Source organism: Pholcus phalangioides, unplaced genomic scaffold (genome assembly GCF_987345545.1).
Source record: "Pholcus phalangioides strain wild (caught in Gottingen) unplaced genomic scaffold, Ppha-v1.0 ptg000007l_1, whole genome shotgun sequence".
Classification (NCBI taxonomy): domain Eukaryota; kingdom Metazoa; phylum Arthropoda; class Arachnida; order Araneae; family Pholcidae; genus Pholcus; species Pholcus phalangioides.
In genome coordinates this window covers 33,566,898-33,593,554 of record NW_028301600.1, presented here as the reverse complement: position 1 = coordinate 33,593,554, position 26,657 = coordinate 33,566,898, and the positions used below count along the sequence as shown (strand labels likewise).

At 38.5% G+C, this 26,657-nt stretch overlaps 1 protein-coding gene across 4 annotated transcripts in view; it reads right to left on the bottom strand.

Moving 5' to 3' along the window:
* The window catches only part of LOC149085212 (calcium-activated potassium channel slowpoke-like), a 268,638-nt gene that overhangs the window by 80,324 nt on the left and 161,657 nt on the right, over positions 1–26,657 (bottom strand). For 3 of the 4 annotated variants that reach the window (XM_089233074.1, XM_089233075.1, XM_089233077.1), the window contains one exon: positions 1,589–1,678. The exons of the other annotated variant lie outside the window; for it this stretch is intronic. In XM_089233074.1, the coding sequence (XP_089089200.1) occupies positions 1,589–1,678 (90 nt within the window). The remainder of the gene's footprint in view (positions 1–1,588; positions 1,679–26,657) is intronic. 4 annotated transcript variants of the gene reach the window in all.

The window sequence follows — 26,657 nt, the reverse complement described above, 5'->3', positions numbered from 1 at the left end:
AACTTTTGCTGAAAAAAGTATCTATGGCAGAAATTCGCCAGTTTTTTTGTTTTGTTTTTTTAGAGATAAAGAAAAGTTTTAAGCCACTTGATATTTTTGTCGGCTTTTGACGTTAAAAAATCTTAGCTGGATGATTGTCAGGCATCTGTAACTCTGTGTTCACCCTGCTGTCAGAATGTTCCTCAAATTTAAAAAAAGGTTGTTCACCTTTAAAGGCAAAGAGGTGTTATAGTAGAGGAATATGAAAAATCGAACTATTAAGAAAATTTTTATTGGGACTGGAAAGCACAACTTCTAATTTCGATCTTCTTTGGAGAAAAGGATTGCTTCTTCAACTATCAATTACACACACACACACGAAAAAAAAACTCGCCAGTGTTTTTTTCAGAGAAAAATGAGCAATTTTTTTTTTTGAACTCATAAAGAATATTTGATTTTCATTTAATAATATTCCAAAGAATTAAATTGCCATACAAGACGACAATACTTTGGTTTCCATAAACATAGGAATAAGCAAGGCCATAGCTTACTTCGTTTATGAGGTCATATTTTTGGTCTCACAAGAGTGACTTACTAACGAGGTTTGACTCTCTCTGCAGTTGCATTAAAATCAAAAAAAATTTAAAGTTAAATATAAAAAAGTGAAAGCTTGCATGTATAAAAATATTAATGAAAATGATAAAGGGTTGTTAATGTTATGATATTACCTAAAAAAAGCCACTCTAATAACAATTTCCAAAAATGAAGTTTACTACTAAAGGGTGTTTCTTGGCAAGATATTAAGCTACTGAAAGTGGTGTAAGAATGGGGAAAGAATAACATTTAAAGAAAAAATCAAGAAAACTAGTTCAAATAAATAAAAATGAGTAATAAATTTTATGATGCATTATCAGTTAAGGAGATTGAGGTTGGGGAATGGATTTTTTTATATTCTCTCTACTCAAATAAGACTCTCAATTCTGTAACTGCTGTAAACATTCCAAAAATGAATTTTTGTTACAAATAAATATATATATGAATTTACGATTCAAGTATCTTGAAGCTACCAAGAACGGGAATATGTTAATAAATGTGTCCTGGAAGAATTTTGCAGAGTTAAGATTTTTTTTTGATTTTATGTCTATTTTGTGACTTCAAACATACTTTAAAGTAAGAAAAACAAAACAACTTCTTAACACATTTCGTAAGTGATAAATACTTCATACATAAAACAATATCATTGACTATTCTACACCATGCAAGATACTATAAACTGCAGTTGAATTCGCATTTCATTATATGAACTAACATGCATTTGGTAAAAAACTTTCATTTAATTACCATTTGGTTTAACCCCTTCAGTGGCAGATTTTGTTTTACTCAATCAGAAAGCCCCAGAAGATTTTTGGGCACACCACTGAAGGAGTTAAAGGATGTCTATACTAAGAGTGCGAGGCCACAAAAAAGAAAACAAATGCACATCTACCAATTTGAGATATAAATTCATATATGAGGATAAAAAAAATTTTTGCAACAGTGAGAAAATATTAGAAGAAAATCGAGCAAAAATTTTCAACAAATAGCATGTTCAGTAGAAAGAAGAGCATACATCAATTTTTTCACTTCATAGGCTAGGTGTAAGCCAGCAAATGTGTCATCAGGAGCGTTTCTGCTGCCGTGCGTTGTGTTAGCCAGTGGACTGGAAAGAAATATGAGAAAAAGGGCGAGAAGTGACAATAGGATGTGCAAAAAGTATGTATATGCATATGCATATGATGCAGCTCACATTGTGGAGAGTGAGGTGCCAGCTTATATAAAGCAGAAGCTGATTGCCACAACATGACTTTAAAGATATCATCAATACAAATAGATCAATAAACATATCTGTGCGCTGCCACATACTTATTAAAATGAACAAAACCTCTTCATATATAGTTTTATTTTTTTAAATCATTTGAATAAATATAAAATTTTTTTTTGCTTTACGCAATCAGTTAACCCTTTATATCTGACATTGTAAAAAGTAGAATAAGAAGAAAATTTATAATAAATTAAAAGTATAAATGTAATAATATAATAATAATAATAGTTATCATGTAAATTATTTGGTAGGTAACTTTAATTCTAATTAAATACAAAAACCCAATGTTTTTGAAACAGTTCAAAACAAATTATCTAACCTGTTACTTTAAAGTATCATCAGGATATAAAGGGTTAATTTAAATATTCATTCCAAGTCTACTATGTGTATAAATGTCCATAGAAAAGATATTTTAATTGTGTTAGAAAATTTCCTACATTGATGATACATTCTTAACAGTAATTTTATTGATAAAAATATTAATTATTTCAATCAGTGATTATCATTTATCTTGTACATTCATTCAGAAGGTACATAATAACGTAGCAACAGAGAGTGTCTGAAAACTTTATGCAAAAAACCTTGATAGGAGGAAGAGAACATAGATATGAGCCATATATACACAAAGAAGCATGACTTAAAGTGGTGTTGTGTATGCACCTAGCATTTCTGAGACACCTCAGTATGACATCACAAGCTTCAATGAAATCTTGTAATGTCATACAGAAAACATGCTGTGTTTTATAAATGCTGAATTAGGAGACATGCACTTTGTGTATTTGTTAGCTAACAATGATGAGCAAGCCACTGTAGAGATATATCAGAAAAGGTACCAACAAAAACTTTACTGCATAACCAAATATTTGCACATTTGCATTGGAACTCAGAGGGAGGAGGGTACCTCTAGAAATATCAAGCGCAAAGCTCCAATTGCTTCTGATATAGACCTTGTTTTAAGAATTACCATGGCTGCTACTAACATCAGTGAAATTTTAGGTATCTTTGTAAATGTTCTGTGCACCATCAGTGTCATACATGCATCACTGCAAATGTTTGGAACTTTTAACACCTCTTGTAAAACAGTATTTTGTGTCTACCAGTTATGTACCATAAAGTTTCATCTAAATCCATGCTTTACACCGCTTCCAATATTGCGTTCTTGCTGTGATATTGTATCTGTTCCATCTCTTGTGAATCTATTTTTGATCATGCTTTGCCATGTGAATATAGTTCTCTCATATTGATGTTCTCTACCTTTTCTTAGAGTTTGAGACACCCTTCAAATTTATGCTATCTAATTTTTTCCCATAATATGAATAGTTATTATCATGATGGAACCTGTGTAATCAACTTGGTTGTAATTTTGGGCACGATTTGTATCTTGCATATCATCACAGTACAGAAACACCAACTTGGTACTCAAACTTTGATTCTTATAAAGCAGAAATTGCTTCAATAGATTTTCTTAAAATATTGCATCAAAGTACTTGTGTAAAATTCATGCACATAACATTTAAATTTCCTGTACTAACCCCTATTTATCTTCAAAGAATGTAAATGGATTGTTTTTTTTTTTAATTTGAAAGATAAATGTAAATGAATTAGATAATTTAGAATGATCTTACAATTGTTTTAGGATATGCTTCTCAATGAGATATATGGTAGAACCTGGATTAACTGGGAGAAATGATTCTTGAGATTCTTGGTTAACAGAGATGTCCCCAAAAAATGTGAAAAAATAAAAGATTATGCCCAGCAGAATCAGAGTGGCAGGTGCTTTGGATGTTTGAGCACCCTCAGTATTTTGAAGCATGGGGCTGAGCACCTCTAGAAGTAATTAATAAATTTAAACCTCCAGCATAAAGCTCAAGCTGAGCACCTACAGATCTAAAACATGCAGCTAGATTTATTTCAGAGCCAGTGTCTTCAGTTGATAGAAGCTTGGTTAATCAAGGTTCTACTGTGAAATTTTTTTGATTTCCATTAAAAATTTATTTTAAACCGATGCAGATTATGTGGAGTTATCAAGTTTTTCAATTTAAAAAAAAAAGAGTGCAGTGAAGTGTGAAACACTAATAATTCCGGCCTGTTTTTTTTTTGTTTTGTTTTTTTGAAAATTTGTTTATTTTAGAAAATTGCACATTCAAGTGTGTGGAAATTATTTTGGAAAAGAATAACTGATACATTTTGAATTCAAAATTTGCTGTAAGAATATTTTCTAATGCATTTCCATGTATATTTTCCCAATATATTGCTATAAATTATATTTTTAACACTTCATTGATAGGTAAAACAGTTATTTAAAACATTTTTGGAGTTAAAAACAAGAGTTTAAAAATTTAGATTACGAGATTCTTTTAAATAAAATAAATAGTTATCGATAAACAAGTAATTTAGAAAAATATAGTATACAAAACTACTGATGCACTAGGCTTATAGGAACTACAGTCGATGCTCGTTTTTACGAACCTGTATGAACTTGATTATTAGTTTGTAAATGGGAGATGAAAAAAATGTGGGAAATAGAAAACGAGTTAGTCATTCATACCTTTATTGATGATTTCCATAAAAATCAATTATTTTTGTTTGCTTCATTACAACATTTTGGTAAATATAAGATTCCATTGAATTGTTGTAGGATAACAACATTTCATGCAAATTTCGCTTCTCTGAAATATTTTCAGGATGGTGGAATGCCACTGGAACTACTTGCTGTAGAAATTATCTTTTATTACAGGACTCGATACAATTTTTTGAATCTCATACTTTTTGGCAATTTCTGTCTTTGTGAGAGTTCACTCATTAATTTCTTTCAAAATATTTTTTTTTTCATCCACTATAAAGCAGTGCTGTCTTAACGCATGGGCTCACCCGGGCACGACCCAGGGGCCTCAAGAGTAGAGGGGCCTCATAAAAATGAGATCTGATTAAAATTTCCTAGAATTTACCAGGTAGGGCCTCAGAAAAACCAACTGGCCCGGGGGCCCATGATGCTCTTAAGGCAGCCCTGCTATAAAGCACAATCTTTTCTGTCCTGTTGACATTTTGAATTGGAAAGTAGACCAACAGCAGTCGGCTAAAACAGAGTTTGATCAACTCTCGGCATACTCTATATTGTTACGAAAATTACGTTTAGCGCAATTTGTTGAAAACCCCTTAAGTTAACAAAGCGATGAGGAAAAGATAAGAAATCATGCGATTGGTCTGGAACATTCTGGAAGGCTTCTTTGACAGGACAGCACCGAACCAGAACTATAGCAGAAAATTCTCTGTGTCTATAAAAATTAACCCAGTTGTTGAAATAAAAGTCTGGAGGTGAGATGTTATTTATAAGTTGCGATATCTGCTTGTAAATACCTGTAAATATAGCTGTTCTAGAATAAATCTGTGAGGTCCTGCAAATTGCTTCATTCTCTGCTCATTTCAAGGACTTGTGTGAGATATTATCCGGAACAATTTGGTGTCAGAGGTGGATAATTCAAGGACTTAAATGGTGAAGACGAGAATGATGGGCATGTAAAAAATGCGAGAACAGCTGAAGCAGGTAATGTCTGTGATGCGACAGATGAAATTGTGCTTTGTGGAAGAGATGAACAAATCTATGGCTGCCATCAGCACCTTTACTGCCGCTGTAAATGACAAGATAGAGACCATAAGCACTGCAGTCAAGCAGTGGCGTAGCCAGAGGGGAGCAGAGGGAGAGATTGCTCCCCCAATCAAAATTTTGCCTACATTGGTGCCTATTTTTCTAAATGACTTTTGATCTTTAAAAAAACTTGAAAAATACTGACTTTTTCATTTTCTACCTTCATTGACTAAAATGATGGGTAAGGAAAAAAAAATCTACATTTATATTTGCGCCTCTTACAGTTTCACAGTGATTGGGTTTGTGCTAATCCTTAAGAGAAGGAAAAAAAAGTGGCGGTTTTCATTACCATTTTTGGCAATTGCTCTCAAGCTCTTCATATGGAAGCATGTTCAGATCTGCCTCTGTTCCCCACCATTATTAAAGGGCAGAATCTTGCCCACTTCTTTTTTCTCTTGCTATTGGTCGTTCTCGGTAGAGCTCCTAGAAATACCTTTCATAGGTATGAGGATATGACGTTCACGAAATGTTCATTCTGTTTTGAAGGGCCACCAAGAGCATTGACTAAGGCGCCTTATGAAGAAATTAGACACGGGAACGTATATTGGACAGACCACTGAATTTATGAAGTAATGGCTAAGATTCAAGCTTCAAGAAGTATCGCCTTTTCTTTGGGCGCCTTAGGTAGATCTTGAGTTTCTAGAATTTCTAGACTAGAAATACTACTTTATGAATGGGGAACTTAGCTAGATTCATAACGCCTAAAAATGCCATGTTATCTGCCTTGGCAAGAGCTACTAGCTTGTGTATAGGGCAGTGTCAAAGACTGAGAAAAGGTGGAAAACAGCTATGAGCTTTTGAGCCTTAAAAAACCCAAGATTTTGGAGCACAAAAGGGGGTTCTGGAAGAGTTTTTCTTAAAAATGGGTAAATAAAAAACTTATAATCTTGGGCCAATAGCGCTCTGATATGTAGAGCAAATTAGTCTTCTTTATTTGTACGACAATATATTGTACTATATTATATACGGTGATAGTACATAGTTTTATGTTAAAATGTGACTTTTTCAGAAGCATTGCCTTTTTTCATGGTGTAGTTTCTTGTTTGCAAGAATCACTGTTTGTTTCATCAGTATGCATATACAGCAGTGTGCTGAATCGGCAAAATTATTCCCTGCAAAAACAGCCGGTGTGTTTGTTAACTCATGACATATATATCCCCTCCAATTAATCCCATTATTTTTTAAACTTTTCTCACCCGTGGCCCTCCCCCCGACTTCGTCATCATTTATCTGTGACTGCCCAGAATAGCCTGACGCAGGGGTTCTCGAAATTTTTCCACCCGAGATGCCCTTTTCCCCTATTCAATGCTTATCCACGAGCTCCGCCTGCTCCCTAGAGCTGTTTAACAAAAAATATCTTCGAAAAACCTTTGTCAGGGTCACCGCTCCGTGGTGCCCCTAATGAAGATTGGAGGCGCACAAGGGTGTCGCGGTGCACAATTTGAGAACCCCTTGGCCTAATGTAAAAAAAACCCACTACAAAGAACTGAATGAGCATGCATCAATACTCCAACGTGTTGAGACGTTCCTCAAAAAAGGAATAGAAGAAAAAGAAAAGAATATTTCATAAATAAAATAATAAAAATGCACTATGTGTATACTCATCGCTTTTTAAATCAGAATTCCGGACGTTATTTGTTTCTTTATTTCCAACACATGGGTGGTCTACGCAGGGCCGTCTTACGACCATCAAAGGGACTTTTCTAAGGCTCTCTATCAGTTCAGAAATGCCTGCCTAACAGTTCACTCTCGAAAATTTTAACTGGATCTCATCTTCATGAAGTCCCTTTTGCACTTGAAGCACTTGGACTGGGCCTGGAAGTGTCTATGTATTATGAGGAAAGTTTAAAAGTAACTGAAGATACATACATATACTATTTCAGAAAAACAGACTCCACGAAACGTTGAGTCTTAAAAGATTATCTAGTGTTATTCAATTGGCACTTATCCGAGCGCTTATGATACTTTCTAATATGAACTATGGCGTCCTGAGGTTTGCCTACTTACCCGAAGGCCCTCTGATCAAATTACGAGGGGAAAAATCCAAGAACCAGAGGGAAGTCCAGAGGGTTCTCAAACTGTGTGTCACCAACCTTTGTCAGGGGCACCGCAGAGCATCCCGAAGTTTTTTCAAAGAGAATCTTTGTTAAACTGCTCTGGGGAGCCGCGGCCAAGCATTGATTAAAGTAACGGGGCACCGCGATGGAAAAAGTTTGAGAACCCCTGTGCTAGTCTGTACCATTCATTACAAGACATATTTCCATTCTTCTGATTTGTTATAAAAAACATGGCATGAATTTATTTCACTGGAAATAAATATACATATACTATGCACAATGCCTTTTTAAGTTTTTCAACTTCGAGCAGAGAGAACTCCCCTTTAAATAGTATCTCCAAAGGAAGCCGGTAGATAATAAAGCATAAAAATATTTCAATCGATTCATACACCTGCCATTTTCACTTCAATTCAGAAGATGAGCAGTGGCATTACAAACACGCCTCAGAGATACTTAAATATATTACGGACGCATGCGACTATTTTTGGCGCACACTAATTTATTTGAAGCAGTGGTTCCTAAACCTTTTTGGATTCAGGCCACCCTCTGTGCGTCTGCAATCTAGTAGTATGTGATAACCACTGCGATCGTGTGGGCATCATGGTGGATTCACCCCAGTTTGAACCCCACTAGTGGCACAGTGGCGGTGACAGGAGCGAGTCTTTTTTTTTTTTTTTTTTAATTTCTAGGTATGAATGCGAACGCTTTCGTTTGGAAAGCCTTCCCGCAGAGAGCAGGCAGGCAGGCAGGCTTTGATCATTTTTGTCACACCACGGTCATTTTCTGCACACGAGGGCTAATTGGACCGGGACCTACAATTTATTACTGATTCCGAACAGCAGGCTTGTTTTTTATACTCATCGACAGGTTAGTGCGTTAACCCCTCGATGGGGGACTCCCTGCGGCAGCAACTTTTTGCTGCGGTCAAGTTGCCGTTTTTTGTTGTACCCCTGTGTCAGGAAAGTGTTCTGACAAGGACGAACCGGGTCTCAGACTCGCGACACCTCTACACATCCTTTGGTACTTTATGCGAGCATCTTATCGACCGGGCTACCGCGCCCCTCAAGCAGGCTTTCACCGTGGTATTTGCATAATACGAAACTTCAGGCATCTGCCAGTTTTACTTCTAATATGGAAGACAGGTGGCAAAACTTCTCGAACTGAAACCATACATAACTATGACATCATATATACATTATGGTCATGCATAATATGAGAAAGAACTTTCCGGCATTCATTAATTTGTTAGAAATTCCATAAATCTGTCTTGCTATCTTCCATAAGTCTTGGAAGTACATGCACGATTAAGTAGTTAAAGAGTAGTGTACATGTGATATGTGCTTGCAAAAAAAATGTAACATGATAAAAGCGATTAAATGCTCTGTGCTTTCATATCTTGGAATAATTTTAGAGAGAGAAAAAAAAATATTTTTTTCCTTTTTATTTTATTTTCTCCTATCATTTTTTTTATATTTTAATCTAAATTTTTTTCCAACTACCTTTTAGGGTGACTTCCCAGTTGTGTTTGGTGTTTGCATTTGTATAAGTACACAAAACATAAAATGGAATTTAAAATTAATTAAATATTAAAATACATTAATATCTCTCTCTCGCGCACGCACACACACACTGAAAAGTAATTAATTTATAATTTGAAAAATAATATCAACTGAAAAACAAAATAAATTTGATTTTTTTTAAACTGGGAAATTTATAAAGTTCTTTCCACTAATGCATAATTTTAAGTTTGCGCCTTAAGCACGGACAAAAAAATGGAGCCTTTCACAATTTCGCTCCCCCACGAACCAAAACCTGGCTACGCCACTGCCATCAAGGAGGAGGTCACCAACTCTATCGCTGAAGTAAACGATGTCACCGCCATCAGCACATCCATCGCTGAAGTTGGAGAAGATGTCACCGACATGAAGGGAGACATTGCTATTGCCATTACTGGAGTCAGGGCTGTAACTAGAGCAAAGGCTGCAGTTTTAAGTGGGAACAAACCATTACAAAAAATATTGAACTTCACAGTTGTGGGTGCTGCCAAAATCCTAGTTATGGCCCTGGCTGGAGTAAAGGACGACATTGCCACTGTCATTGCTGAAGTAAAAGAGGAGCTTTCCCGGGAGATGAGCTCCGTTACTGAGAGGGTGAGCGTGGTCGAGGGATCAGTGAATGTGATCGATGAGAAGCTCTCAAAGAGGATACACAAGAGCTGGAAAAGAAATTTTAAGAGCCCACATTTTCTGCAGATGCAGATCAGGTCCTGCCAGACATAGTTAATGTCAACTGGCCAAACATCAAGCCATCAACGTACAATGGAAGGACATTGTGGTCGATCTTCAGAACCTAGTTCGAGATGATCGCCTCTGCGAACGGATAGGATTGTGTGCTTATGCAATGCAAGAAAGTTGCATTCCCGGTTCAATTAATGATTTCCTGACCCATTATTGCACTACAGATGACAAGAATGAATCAACACTTTTTTCTTTGTTTTAAAACATTTAATTTAACATTTCGAAAATCAGATCGTACACAATTAATATTTCATTCAACCTTGGTTATAAATATCAGATTTTTCGTTAAAGTTCTTGTAACAACAGTTTCTAGAAAAAGCTTCGATCTCACCAATTACATAGCATCGGACCACCGTCACAAGAGCTATACGATTCAATTGAGAGGTTCGTCCCAACCATCACTCGATGATGTCACCGCGGCATCGGGGAAGCACGCGGCCAACGGCATCTCAGACGAAATTTCGTACCAGTAGAATCGATGTATTCCAATTCGATCAATAACGTAGCAGCCATGTGAAGAAATCTGACGACCAGAGTTAGCACATGATGTTAGTAGAGGCGATCGGCAACCAGGCGGAGCCGTGCGTAAGTCCGCTACTCAATCAACGGTTCATGATGATGCAAAAGGCGATGTCCTGCGTGCACCCGACCGGGCGAAATGCCTTAGTAGGAGCAGTTCAGTGCATTGGTGACTCGGTATATTTGCGCCGTTTCCAGCATACCGCCGCTATTGAAAGGGCTATTTCCAGCATCCCCTGCTTCACCATCGAATTAGGATGCGCGATCTTCTGCGTGGAAAGGCAAGTGCTATTTGCATAAATATTCAGAATAAAAATACAATGACATGAAATCTGGCAATACTGATATGATCTAGGACTATTCCGCGGGGGCCCAGGGTAATGTTACACTTACACACACAAGGCCTTTCACCTAGCCACTGCTTTCTGAGGGAAAGCTGCCGATGTGCTTCAGACACTTGCTGCCAAGGACCGATCCGGCTATGAAACTCTGACGAACGCACTTGAGTTGAGGTTCGGAGAAAATTGTCTGAAGGACTTCCACTGGCTGCAACTGAAGACCAGGCAGCAGAAGACTAAGGAAACATTGCAAAAGCTGGCCATGGACCTCGAGAGACTCTCACAGTTGGTGCATCACAATTGCTTGCCGGACATCAGGGATGGACTGACCCCACAGTGCTTCATAAACTCTGTCAAGGACCCCGGCATCCAGCAGGCATTGCGTCTGTGTGAATACAAGAACATGAGAAGTGCTCTTGTCTACACTATTAAATTTGAAGCAGCCCAGAAAGCTGCGAGACAAGAACTAAAAGAGTGGTTCGCTGTGCTGTTGCAAAGAACTATGGCAAACATCATCAGAGAATTGAAAGAACTCCTGAAGAGTGCCAGAAAAGATTGTGAGAAATGAAATGACAAGTCATTCGAGTACTGGAAAAGCCCTGAAAAAGGCCACCCATGAAGCGCATACTCAGTCGCGGCTGCTGGTATGGGAAATGCGCCATGCCGAGTGTACCATGTTTCACAGCTGCATGGTGGAGACAATGGACTCTACGTGAGACGCGAAAGTGATGGACTCCCCTGTAGAATGGTAATCAAAGCCAACATCAGCATCATCAGGATGGACCTAGCTCAAAAATTCCACCATTGTTGACTCTGCACACAGTCACAGGAGAGGAAATGACTGTGTGCAGAAAATTGGAAGTCTCAGTGAAGTTTGCCACAGTCCCCCACCAACACACTGTCTTCGGGGCCAACATAAAAGACCAGTGTATCATTGGACTGAACTGCATGAGGAAACACAGATTTTCTCTGGACATGAGGAATGATCAGTTGCATACTCCAAAGAAATGCATATCCCTGCTTGGATGTAGTCATGACGAATTCCCTCTACGGAAAGGAATGACGCCAAAAAAGAGTTCATACCCAATGGCATGAAAAGGAAGATCCAGGCTTGTAAAGGAAAAGTGCATGGAAATGCCGACGCTCTGACGAGGGGAATGGGTCTACAGAACTGTCCACATTGCCTCAAAGCAGAAGAGATGTATGGGCCGGTGAACCCTGTAGTGAAACAAGTAATATCTCAAGTGATGGTCCTTGGAGGGACGAGAACACACAAACGCAGTGCTGTCTTAACACATGGGCCCACCCGGCACCTCAAGAGAAGAGAGGCTTCAGAAAAATGAGAAGTAGTTGCATTGTTCGAGAATTGGCCAGATAAGGCCTTAGAAAAATCACCTGACCTGGGGCCCCATGATGGTCTTAAGACAGCCCTACCCAGAAGGCCCAGCTAAAAGATCGAGACATACGACCGATAATCGGCTTGAAGGAATCCACCAGGATTAAACCAATGTAGCAAGGCATCACCTCTTCCAGTGTGATGACTGTGGTGTCCTTATAAGAAATGACTAAAAGAACTAAACTGATAAGAACATACAACGCCACCTAGTGTTGTGTAAGGGGAACTAGTGAGTTCCACCTCGGACATCAAGTAGACAAGATGTCTAAATGTTCTGCTCTTTCCGCTTTATAAATTCTTCCTATCTATATGTATGTAATCTATCTAAGTCTAACGTAATAATAAATACTCATCAAAATAAATACCCATGTGTTATCCACTCGGCTAACAAAGTGTTAAAGAAAACACAACAATGACTAGAAGATACTGGGCACTATGGGACTCACTGGAGATGGGAGATGCAGCGCTGCATCACAAATGGGAGTTGGAAGATGGAAAGACATTCAGATGACAACTCATTCTACCAAGAGACCATGTGAAAAAGTTTTGATAGAGTTGCACGGAAGCCAGACTGGTGGACATTTTGGCATAACCAAGACTCTCTAGAACAGTGGTTCTCAACCTTTTTGGAACCGCGGCCCGGTAAATCAAATTTCTATGAGTCTACGGCCCGGTCTGGAATAGCTTACTCATTCATAAGTTAATAATTAATAAACAACCAATTACCTTTTGATTATGAACTAATTATTTAATTAATTAAAAACCCATTTAATCAATTAATTAATCAAATCCTTATTTAATTGAATAATAAATTTAAACCATTTTAATTAATTAAAACCCATTTAATGAATTGAATCCATTATTATCTTGCGGAGTAATACAACATTTTTTTTCGGTAATGTATTAATAACGTGCAGTAATAATATATTAATAAACATAAATGAAGCATTTCATCAGCAACAGCAGTAAACATCCTCATTGCTCAAGCGCCGGAACCTGGGTACTGAGGCTGTGTTTGAGCACCCCAATATATTTTACGAGGTGGCTGAGCCACCAATAATCAATATTCAATGCAATGCTCCACTCCCTCTCCTGCATAAGGGCTTGAGCCCATATATACGGGACAAATGGCAACTTCAAGCCCCCCCTCAATGTTTTCTTTATTTCGGCACCTCTAACTCATTAAAAAATTCAGTTGATCACAAATCAATCAAAATGCCTTAATATTCAATTTTATAGACTAATTTCTCATAGTGTGTAAAAATACGAATTTTTCATTCATAGTGGGCAATGGAATTTTTTTGTTTACATCGATGCAGCACTTATTTATTAGCACTTTTTTAATAACTTAATTAGTGTAAAATATATTTTATGTGATCAAACTTTGTACTTAATCTTAGCTAGAAAGAAGGTAATGATATAAAGAAAATTGTCTATGTTGTAACTCACCATAAAAAAGCCTGTAGAAAATTGTTCATTTTTGGGTGAAACATTTTTCGGTATATTCACGATAGATGCTTATGTTAAATTGTGTAACTTGATGAATTTCAAAACTTTGATCGCGATTTTTCTACTCTAACTTTTCTCTATTTTTTAACAAAAATTTACATTTGTGAACCTATCACACTGGAAAAGAAATCAATACGAAAACTCTGGCTTTGTCATTCACTGCATTTTTGCAAAGAAAACGGTATTCGAGTTATCACCAGTAGTTATGTGCACCTCGATGACCGATTCAAAACACACTATTTTCTATATACAGAAGGTGCTTCACTGATTAGTCGACATTTGCCACGCATATGTAAAATACTTCGTTCGTTTCTGAGAACACATACTAAATCGTTATAATAAGACTACTAGAGGTTTTTACCACTGGCCATAAATAATGGGTCCAATGGTGGAAGGTGATTTTCTATTGCCCGGAAATTCCTAATCACTCACAATTATTCCCCTTCAAAGTTATGCAGCTTGGCGAGTAGCACAGATGTTTTTCAGATGTTCCAGTCTCCAAGGAACGTGGGATACAGAGTTTTCTCATGGCATTATTGTCTTCAGGACATTTTCTGTGGTGCCGACAATGGCAAACCGTGAACATGCAAACTCACCTGGTTGTCAACAGAGACCCCTGAAGCATTAGGATATTTTCGGGGAAAAGCGATGTAGAGTATGCAAAAACATTCCCCACCCTTGCGACACCTGCGCTGTTCACGAAAGTCCTCCGAAGTGCACATGGGCCCGCCTTCAACACTACAACGATGGTGCACCATTTGAGAGAATAGCCCTGTACATCTTTGTACTGTTACCCAGAACTCATGATGGCCGCAAGTACATACTTGTGGTGATGGAATATTTTATCACGGAAGCGTATCCTGTTCCTGATCAAGAGGCAGTGATGCTGGCTGAAGTCTTAGTTTTACTTCTAGGAATGGAAAAGATGCAAACTACGGCACTTTATCTGGAATCCAACGGGATGGTCAAGAGATTCAACAGAACAGGCCCATAGCCAGAAATTTCGTTCGGGGGGGGGGGGGACCACTTTCATTTTGGTGGGGACGAAAGTGATAGAACAATATATTTAGCTATCTTTTTTCGGTCATTTTCTCACATTTCGGGGGACAGACCCCCAAGTCCCCCCCCCCCCACTACAGCCTTGAAACAGACCCATCATGAACCACCTCTCACTCTTCGTATCACAAAACTAACAAGATTGGGATTCAAGGTTACCACTTTTCCCGCTGGCCTACTGAACTGCTATCCATGAGAGCACCAGATTTTCACCAGCGCAGATGCTCATGGGATGAGATTTTTGGCTGCCAGGTGACCTGCCTTGAGTAACCACCAGATGCTCCTCTACCACCGGAACAATACGTCGAGGGACTCCAGGAGCACCTCGAGAATGTGCATCGAATCGCCATTGACAGGATTAATATCAGCTCCGAAAAGATGAACTACTACAATGTAAAGGCCACATCTCAACTTGAAGGAAAAAGACTTCGTCTGGCTCTGGAACCCGCATTGGAAGGACCCTATAGTTTTGAAGAAACTGAACAATGTCGTAGGCCCAGATTCAAAAGACTATCGTCAAAGTGCAAAGTGGTCCACCTGAAGAGACCGGCTTCTTACCACAGTGAGTGACAAAGTGTGACCCACTGACTTGAAGATTGAATTGTCGGGACGAATAATTTTAAAGGAGGAGGTAGTGTGTTACGAAAATTATGCTTAGCTCAATTTGTTGAAAACTCCTTAAGTTAACAAAGCCATGGGGAAAAGAGAAGGAATCACGCAATTGGTCTGAAACATTCTGGAAGGCTTCTTTGACCAGACGGTAGCGCCACCAAACCAGAACTAAAACAGAAATTTCTCAAATTCCCTGTGTCTATAAAAACTAACCCATCTGTTGAAATAAAAGTTTGGAGACAAGACCTTATATTTATAAGTCACGATATCTGCTTGCAAATGCCTGTAAATATAGCTGTTCTAGAATAAACCTGTGACGTCCGGCAAATTGTTCACATCCTCTGCTCATTTCAGAGACTGGTGTGAGACATTATCTGGAATAATATCACACCTTTTATGAACCACCAGTTTTCATTAGCAGCTCGAGCTTACTCGCCACCAGCTGCAAAGCCTCATATGCTGCCCTTAAAGATGCTTGGGTGGGAGGCTTACAGGGCTTTTGCCTAGGCGACCGTGGGATAAACCTATTTTGTTTTTAGAAGAAAGCCACACATCATTGTTTACTGAAAAATGTGTGCAACCATATGTTCTGCTTTTGAAGAAAGTGTTTCGTAATTAAGAGTTATATTACTTTTTTTTCATCCTTCAGAATTATTTTACCATACTTGATTGTTCCAGGCAACTTAATCCACAAAACAACACTTATTATTGGCCATCATTGTTTACACTTATTCTGTAAAGATTATGTATATCAAGGTGATTTTTGTTAAGAAATTTATTTTAAAGGTGCATTTCTTGTGCTCTAGGGAACGGACAAGTGAGAAGCCAAATTATTTCCATTGCATTTGTTTGATTTTTCCAGAAAAATTACTGTTTGAGAGCACTAAAATGCATACTTGCCTCTTGTGACAGAGTGCATTTTTGTTTCTGGTATTGAAGTCCCAGGCCTTGTATTTTAAAAAATTATTATTTTCCTAAACTGGAATAGGGAGATGACTATCTTCATAACCAGACATGACCCATTCCCTATATATCTACAGAAACGCCGCCGAACAGACAAATGTGCCTGCGGTATGGTGGGTACTCCTGTTCACTATGCATCAGAGTGCAAATTTACAAAACATCTACACATGCACAAATATTCCAAAAACAATAGAAAACAATGGTTCACTCAAATAATCAAAAACAAAAACACAGCAGCAAGGATTAAAAGCATTGTCAGATATATACACGTCAACGAAAAACAAAAAATCTGTCCACCAGATTTATAAAATAATGTTTTAAATTTTACAAAAATAAGGGAGAGAAAAACAGAAATGGGTAAAACCAACAACAAAAATCATATCCACATGACCGCCACTACTAATACATAACCATTACATGTACAAGATATAGTATGTACTAACGGGACCCGAACAAGAATTTTTATGACATTCCCGTTACAATGATGTAAATGTGATAACCACAAGTGTCCTTCATTCTGCTATTCTAGCTAGGGTGCTAGGTGGGATGACACGAATGGTTTCATAATAACCCCCCCCCCCCCCATTACATGTAGTTTATATTTTATATATATATTCATTTTTTTAATACAAATATAACCAGCCAGAGCAACTCAACCAAAACACCGCGACTGAAGCTGATCCTTAGCATGGCTCCCTCCAGACAATCCCCCATTTAAAACCAAGCCCACATTGCTCACCAAAATAGGGTTAGGGCGAGACGACTCGACCTGGCAGTTATATATATGTATATAAATGTGTGTATATGTGTATTTCTCTTTCCTCTATTCAAGTTCTTCATGCATTTCATGTCCACAACACACGTGCGTACTCATATTGTCGTATTCACATGTTGCTCACCGAATAAGGTGCTAAGCGAGCTGGCACGGGTGATCCCGAATTGTATATATTCCCCCACACAATACTTCTATTTTATATATTTTCATTAAATTCACAGGAGCGAGTGAACTCAACCCAATAAAACTGATGCTGGCTTCTAGTCCGCAAGTTATCAAACCCATTTGCTCACCATAAGGTGTTAAGCAAGTTGACTCGCTCCGATGGATATATATATATTTTATTTCACTATAAGATTCTCATTTCTTTTTCTTTCCTGTGTATATTGTAATGTATCTACTACTTCATAATACCATTTGTAGATGGCAGCACCATCCTGCCTTGTAAGATAGTGATTGTAATAAAGAAAAGCAGTCATGCTCTGGATGCCATGCTAACTGGTTGTAGTAATCTGTGTCCATCGCTATAGTTAGTGGACCAAACAGTAAATAGCTAAGTATCAATATATAACATGGTGTCAGTTAGAGAAATACTCATGTATTTTTGAATTTACGCTTCAAAGATCTGAAAAAGATGGCGAACAGCCTGCCGACCATCCAGCCATTCGATGCCGGAGCAAACCCGTCCGAAGCATGGAGGTATTGGAAGGAAGATTTCTTGGATTATTTAGAAGCGCTTAAATATAAATATATAAAGCGCTGGGAGGCAGAAACTACGAAAACTGCTCCTTTTCGTCATGTGTGTGGAGAGGAATTGAAGCAGCAGTTGCGATCCAAAGCTGCATCTTTCAAGCGGCTTTGTTGCGATCCTTCGATATTGCGCCCGCAGCGGCAAGCACTGCGATATCGCTCGAACAAATCCTTCGTGAGTTCGACAAATATTTCTCGGACAATCAGAATGAGATTTATGCATCTTTCAAGTTCCTTCAAATAAAACAAGAAAAAGGCGAAAAATTTGCCGGCTATTATTCGCGACTACGATGCGCGGTCGTCGAGTGTAATTACGGTCAGTCGATGGAAAGAATGCTCCGTGACAAGATCATCCAAGGACTGAGTGACAAAGCACTACAAGAAAGACTGGTCCGAGAAACGAGTAGATCAACGAAAACACTGCAAGAGATCATTAGCGAGTGCGAACATAGTAAGGCACAGGCAACGGAGATGGGTGAAAGCAAAATAACGGTCGACGCCGTAAGGAGAAACAAACACCACACAGCATTGTTGCGGTCAGCAAACAACGAAAACGCCGAGCCGAGAGACTGTAAACAGTGTGGAAAAAAACACCGTCCAAAAGAGTGTCCGGCCTTCGGAAGTAAGTGCGGTGGAAAAAATCACTGGGCCAAAGTGTGTAGGAAAAAAACTTTCTATAAAAGACCAAATACTCGCCGAGTTAACACAGTAGATCGCGCCAGTGACGACAGCGGCTCAGATACTGTTTATTTAGGTGAATTAAAATCAATTGATGCCTTAGAGCAGTGTTTCCCAAACTTATTCAGCCCATCGCCCCCTTTTCAAAAACAAAATTTCTCATCGCCCCCCTGGAAGAGATGGGGTAGAGTGCAGAGACCGGTCCCCCTTATATCGCCAAGTACAAAACTTCGCCAAGCGTACCATAGCGGATCCACGTCAGTAGACACAGGCGGCTAAACGGTTCTTCAACCACGGTTTGCTTACAGCTGACCATATAAAAATGCGGGACATGCGTTTAAGCAAATACGGGACAAAAAAATTATTTAATAGCAAATACACGGCTAAATGATTCTGTACTCATTCATTTGGGTAGGGGGGGGGCGTTAAAGTATTTAATAGCAAATACACGGAACAAAAAAAAATAGTCCCGTATTTCTGCGCTAAATGATTCTGTACTCATTCATTTGGGTAGGGGGGGGCGTTAAAGTATTTAATAGCAAATACACGGAACAAAAAAAATAGTCCCGTATTTCTGCGCTAAATGATTCTGTACTCATTCATTTGGGTAGGGGGGGGCGTTAAAGTATTTAATAGCAAATACACGGAACAAAAAAAATAGTCCCGTATTTCTGCGCTAAATGATTCTGTACTCATTCATTTGGGTAGGGGGGGGCGTTAAAGTATTTAATAGCAAATACACGGAACAAAAAAAATAGTCCCGTATTTCTGCGCTAAATGATTCTGTACTCATTCATTTGGGTAGGGGGGGGCGTTAAAGTATTTAATAGCAAATACACGGAACAAAAAAAATAGTCCCGTATTTCTGCGCTAAATGATTCTGTACTCATTCATTTGGGTAGGGGGGGGCGTTAAAGTATTTAATAGCAAATACACGGAACAAAAAAAATAGTCCCGTATTTCTGCGCTAAATGATTCTGTACTCATTCATTTGGGTAGGGGGGGGGCGTTAAAGTATTTAATAGCAAATACACGGAACAAAAAAAAATAGTCCCGTATTTCTGCGCTAAATGATTCTGTACTCATTCATTTGGGTAGGGGGGGGGGCGTTAAAGTATTTAATAGCAAATACACGGAACAAAAAAAATAGTCCCGTATTTCTGCGCTAAATGATTCTGTACTCATTCATTTGGGTAGGGGGGGGCGTTAAAGTATTTAATAGCAAATACACGGAACAAAAAAAATAGTCCCGTATTTCTGCGCTAAATGATTCTGTACTCATTCATTTGGGTAGGGGGGGGCGTTAAAGTATTTAATAGCAAATACACGGAACAAAAAAAATAGTCCCGTATTTCTGCGCTAAATGATTCTGTACTCATTCATTTGGGTAGGGGGGGGCGTTAAAGTATTTAATAGCAAATACACGGAACAAAAAAAATAGTCCCGTATTTCTGCGCTAAATGATTCTGTACTCATTCATTTGGGTAGGGGGGGGGCGTTAAAGTATTTAATAGCAAATACACGGAACAAAAAAAAATAGTCCCGTATTTCTGCGCTAAATGATTCTGTACTCATTCATTTGGGTAGGGGGGGGGGCGTTAAAGTATTTAATAGCAAATACACGGAACAAAAAAAATAGTCCCGTATTTCTGCGCTAAATGATTCTGTACTCATTCATTTGGGTAGGGGGGGGCGTTAAAGTATTTAATAGCAAATACACGGAACAAAAAAAATAGTCCCGTATTTCTGCGCTAAATGATTCTGTACTCATTCATTTGGGTAGGGGGGGGCGTACGTCAGCAAAACTGAGACAACCCCCCCCCCTCCTCACCCATGAAATATACCTCTGAATATAATCTTATATTGTCTGTTAATGTTAATTCACTTGTATTGTAAGAAGAAATTTTTACTAATTGCTGACTGGAGCCGTATGAGTGTCATGCACATGAAGTTACATACAATGGGCTAATTAAAAGTCTGATTTCATTCTTCTTAGTGGAGAGTTGTTAATTTAGAGTTGAAAAAAATATCAAAAATCGATTGACAGTTGCAGTGGTGTCAGAGACAGAGATACTGTTGGTGGGCAGGGTACTTTATGGAATGGGTATGAGCACCCAGAGAAATGATTCAGAAATCAATCAAAATTTCCTACTTCAAGATCAAGACAAGAACCCACAAGTTCCAAAACTTCCAGCATCCTTGGCCAGTCAAAGGTGCCGACATGAAGGAAACATTGATGAGGGGGGGGGCGAAAATCGCCATTCATTCCGTTTATAAGGGACCCAAACCCGTAATCAGGAAGCGAAATGGTGCATTACATTGTATACTCATGAGTTATTGGAGTGGGGGGGGGGGGGGGGCGGCTCAAATGGTATCAGCCCCTAGTTTCTGTCGCCTATGGTCGGAGTGTTTGAATATTATTTCAATGTGATAATACAAAGTGATTTGAAATGTGCATCGCATTGTAAAAATATAATTTGAAAATAAGACTTTTCGCAGCTGTTACACATAAAACTTACATTGTCTTAAAAATTTCCTTAAAGATATATTCTCTGCATGGATGCATTTAATAGTGAATTACGGAAATCGTGCTGGGACGGCCACATTGATCGCAATTTATTATCTCGATGTGCACCCCCCAACGCCCCTCGCTGCAAGAAATGGAAATCCCTACAGAAAGCGGGAAGCGCGGCCTATACAAAGGAAACTAAGTTTTCAAAATTTATTTGATCCCAATTTATTATTTGGGTGAGCTCCCCAACGCCCCTCACTGCAAGGAATGGAAATCCCGACAGAAATGCGGCTTATATGGTGAAAATTAAATTTTATAAATTTATTGGATCCCAATTTAGTATCTTGATGTACGTTCCAATGTCCAAAAAAAATTTGTTCCATTTTCTACGCCTAAAGCAACTACCCTATTTATAAGATCACAACAAACATATGAATTATAAAGCAATTCAAATTTTTCGCGGCAAATTGACGATACAGTGACGGCAAATTTGTACCACGACGAGTTTGTAGCACGACGAATTGACGCTGCGACAAATTGAATGCGACGAATTGTCCTGCGACAAGTTGAACTTGACAAATTGACCTAGACCCGGGGATTTCATACATGGCCGTCTCACGTAATAGGTCCCTGAACAAATATGAGGTTCTGGGTTAGTTCCTGCTTGGCCGGAAGTAACTTACGATCTGATGTGATGATTTCTAATGTAAGTTTATATGTACAGTTGCATAGGCGTAAACTTGTATCCGGCCCATGGGCCCGAACAACAACTAAATTATAATATTGATTAAAAAAAAGGAAACAAAAATTAAGGATACTTTTTCAAAGGTTCAGGAGCCTCTCGACTAGAACCAAGAACCTCGACTCCTCAAGAACTTCAAAAGATTATGTTGATTTTGTAGTTAATTTTTTATTGTATATTATGATCTCTTATATTATGATTTCCGAAAGACTGAAGATAAATGTACTTTTTTTGGTTAACCCTTTTTTTTTTCATGATTCCGATTGCGCTATTCAAAAAATGTTGCACTGCAAAGAATTATTGACTTTCGAAGTTGACCACAGACACAACGTGGCGCCAGAAATTCTGACACTTGTCTTAGTGCGGTGGGGCTTAATCCCTTTGGGAGTGTTCCCGTAAAGAAAGGGGAGAGGCCCTGGCCCATCCTTGTTATGCCCATCCTTGTTATGCCCATCCAACAAAGACAGTGAGGTTTAAGGAAAAACGGAGATATACGTTCAGAGCAGGCCTTTTTTTAACATGTTAACTGAGGGGGGGAGGGATTTTGCCCCGCTAGCCTTTCCATTTCCCCCACCAGTTAAGATAAAAAAAATGACCACTTGTGGGGCAAAGCCCGTTTCTTGTTTTCCTGCAGTAGCTTCAGCTTCAAACGAAGAAGGGAGTGAAAGAAAAAACTAGCACTAAAAAGATTCCGCCATTTGTGAGATCGATGTTTTCCTTTTTTTCAAAAAGGAAATAGCTACGTTCAACTGGAAAGATAAGTTTTCCAGGGACTGACTTCTCTGGAATAGGTCTTTTGCTCTCATAAAAAGACAAAGAACAGATGGGGGCTGGCGTTGGCCAAGGATATGACCATTCACTGATTGTTTTGTTGACGCGCATTAAAGTGAAACGATTTAGTTATATAACCCTGGGAGTAGAAAGGACCTAAAGTTACCGGGTTGTCATCAGATGCCGGGGTTAAAAAATTCTATTTTAGAGCAATATAGATAGATAAAGATCAGTGTTGTAGCGCAAAACCATTCAGATTCAGACATTACGTGGTCCCCAGATCAGAAGAGAGGGGAAATGAAGAGAAGAAAATAAATACAGTGGGGAGAGAACCCCGTTTATACGACTTTCGAGAGACGGAATCACACATACACGGCAGTTCTTTAACCCAGTGGTTCTCAACCGGGGGCCCTAGGATATTCCAGAGGGGGCCACTGATGAAAATCTTGCAAAAGGGGAGCCACGGCTACTGATACGGGGGCCACGAAGAAATTTGTGACATTAAATTTTTTTAGTCACTCTGACTAAAAAAATTGAATTTCAAACAAAATGTGCATAGAATATCTCTTTCGTAATTTTTCCCTATTCGAGTAACATTAACATGAGGAAGAAGGAAATAAAAAAAGTGGTTCATGTAATCTCGGTGGTTTTACGACTTGGGGGTGACAGTAGGCCCTGACACATTGTAAGGGGCGGCAGCGTAGACTTTACTTAAGACAACAAAAATGTCCGATTTTTTTTGGGGGAAATGCAGTCAAACCCAAAGCGTATTAAAGACCCTTTATTAATACACTTTGGTCAAACCCCATTAGACCGGAACTCCAAGAGACCCGAGAAATCACTTCGTAATAACGAAATTTCGTTACAAAGGAATTCCAGATTTTTATATTGTTCCTACCTATCCGAGGTATTAGAAAAGTTTTCGTTAAAACGATATTTTTCCCGTTGTAATGGTATTTGTTACAATGAGAGTTGACTGTATTTCGTCTCAAGCTAATTTTTTACGTGTATTTGCTGCATGGGTAACAGGGCGAATGGCACTTTACTGGTGAGCCATTAATCTTAGAGACATACCCAACTAGAAAAAGTATCCACATCAAGTGTCCAACCCAGATATGTCTGTCTTTCCCGATGCCAACTAAAATAATTTCACGTTTCCAAGTGCAATATTCACCGAGATATGCGAATTCAAAAACTTGAAGAAATTTGCGAAAAAACAGCATTCAATGAGGGTAAAATGGTTTCCCCCTCATTTAATGCTGTTTTTTTCCAACTTTCTTGGAATACCTCAGTGAAAAATTTGAGTACTACACATTATTCGGGTACTTTTTCCAACTGGAAGTATGCCTCTAGGACCAATGGTTCGCCAGTAAAATGCCATATGTCATAAAAAACTAATTTGGAAATAATAAAAATTTCATCCAGTACAGTAACTTGATGACATTGTGCCGTCTTCAAGCGCAGAGTTTACATTGATTAAAATTGGACTGACACAACACATAAAACATACAAATCAAACTGAGAAAAACACAAAACAATAAACTTCACAAAAAGTAACATTACGATGATACAGACCCTTTGGGATTTATTCTATTTTTACTGTATTCTATTATGTTTATTTTGCTTTTTCGTTATTTTCATAAATTAAATTCAAAAATATTTATACTTCAGACAATTTTTGAATAACTATCTTCTAATGGGAAAACGGGGGGGGGGGGGGAGAAAGGAAGGGGGAGTAGAAAATTATTCATGTTCGCAAGGGGGGCCACAGGAATGAAAAATGGGTGAAACGGGGCCATGGACAAAAAAAGGTTGAGAACCACTGCTTTAACCGTTCTTATTTAGCCGTAACTTCTCCCAAACTCAGAAAATAATTTTCATTTAACTTTCGGATTGTGCTTAAAAGTTATCTGATTGTGAAGAAAACAAAGGAAGGTCATGAGTAGAGCCCGGATTATATGCAAATGCATATGTGCATATGCATTAACCCAATTTGGCATTAATGCATATAAATGCATAAAATCAAAGAATTTCCAGTATAAGTGCATATTTTTGAAGGTTTACTTAAACTCACCTTTTTTTTTATAATTTTCCAAATAAATATGGTTCGTAATATTTTCATAACATCGATTTTTTTCCCGGTATGTGAAATTTAGTGAATTAATACATATTTATAAAGTATTTTACGATTACTAACTGTTTTATTGTAAGGCTATTTCTCGAGATGTCTCAAAATGTTAATTTTGTTTTTAGAAATAGTGTGGAAATTCTTTTATTACTGCTATTTTCGTTATTGAGCAGCTACAACAAACTGAAAACTAAAGAAATGCCTGAATAAAAAATATGTAGAAGTTATTTGCATATGCTGTATACATATATATGAGGGGATATTTTTTGGGAAAAATGAAATACATATGCACTAATAGAAAACATGTATTTTAAAAACACATTCGTTTTTTTTGCATGGTGTATTTTTTAATGCATATATATTTTCCCTTTTTTTATACATATTTCGGAATTTTTGACTTTTTCAAGATTTCTAATGCATATTCTGGGGTGTTTAATGCATATTTTGGAATTTTCAGTGCACATTTTGTATTTCAAGTGCTTATTTTCGCATTTATAAGTGCATATTTTTGGCATTTTTAAGTGCATATTTGTAAGTTTTTAAGTGCATATTTGTAAGTTTTTAGAGCATGTTTTGCCACTTTTTTAGTGCATATAATCCGGGCTCTAGTCATGAGATTGCGAGTTTTTGATAAATTCAATGCAATATGACTTTGCCTTCTTTCTCTCTCTTCAGGATTCTTACGATTATTTCACAAATGACAAAGAAAGAAAATTAATAACTTAATTAAAATTTTTGAGATTTTCTGCGAACAATACTGTTTACAATTACAGATTTATTTTTATTATTTTTTGCAACCATCTCCAAAAGTAACTCGGCATATTCAATTTTTTCGCAAGCTTCACTCTTTCATACACCCGGATTTTTTATCAACATTTTCTTTTCACGTTCAAGAGAAGGGGGGGGGGGGTTTCTTTCTGGCATCATTGTCCGGCGTTACCAGACCGGTTCCTTATCTACTTCTTCCACAGCATTGTCTACATTCTCCATCTGGTTATCTTATTCCCATTCGTTATCTTGCTTTCCTCGTGCTCACTGCCATTTTTCGTGAGTACCGTGATTTTGCTTGCTTCGTGTTTCGTAGATTATTTTTATCCAGTTCATACGATTTCGGAATGGCTGGTTCAGTCGATTTCAAGTTACTGGTGAAATTGGAATGCCAAGGCGAAAGAGCTGTTGTCGATTGGTGCATGCGGGTTGGTGTTCTCGCCAACTCGTATGAGTGTCCAAAATGTAACGGGCAGATGAGACTAGTGGAGCGCCACGATTCGTCCGATAAATGCGAATGGCGTTGCCGATCCAAGGTTCCCGGCAATGTCCACGACGTAAAGAGGTCTGTAAGGAAGGGGTCCTGGTTTGAGTCCAGCAGGCTCAGGGCCAGCACCATCCTTCAGCTGACGTATTTGTGGGTGCATCAGAGCCCCAACGTTTTCATCAAGAATGAGTTGGACGTGGCCTCCCACACTGTCGTGGACTGGAAGATGTTCTGTCGGGAGGTGTGTGAGGTCACCCTCCTTAATAATAATGCGCGGATTGGGGGTTTCCAGGCCACGGTGGAAGTCGATGAGAGTAAATTTGGCAAAAGGAAATACCACCGTGGCAGACGCGTTGAGGGGAAATGGATTTTCGGCGGCATTGACAGAGCAACTGGGGAGTGTTTTCTGCAGGTGGTCGCTGATCGCAGCAGCGCCACACTACTGCAAATAATCCAGGATAAAATTCTTCCGGGCACAACAGTAATCTCGGACTGTTGGGCCGGCTACTCCGGACTGAGACAGTCGCGCCTCTACCAGCATTTGACTGTTAATCATAGTATGCACTTCAAGGACCCGATCACTGGTGCCCACACCAACACCATAGAGGGCACGTGGAGTGCTGTTAAGAGAGGTTTGAACAGCAACAGCGTAAGTGAGGAGTTTGACAGCTACCTCGCGGAATACATTTGGAGAAAGCGAGTGAAGGCTATTGGGCTAGACAAGAAGGATTTTTTTGCCGCATTTTTAGAGGACGTCGTCAGGGTTTACCCTCCGGCATCGCGAGATACCTAATCCAAGAAGACCTCTCCAAG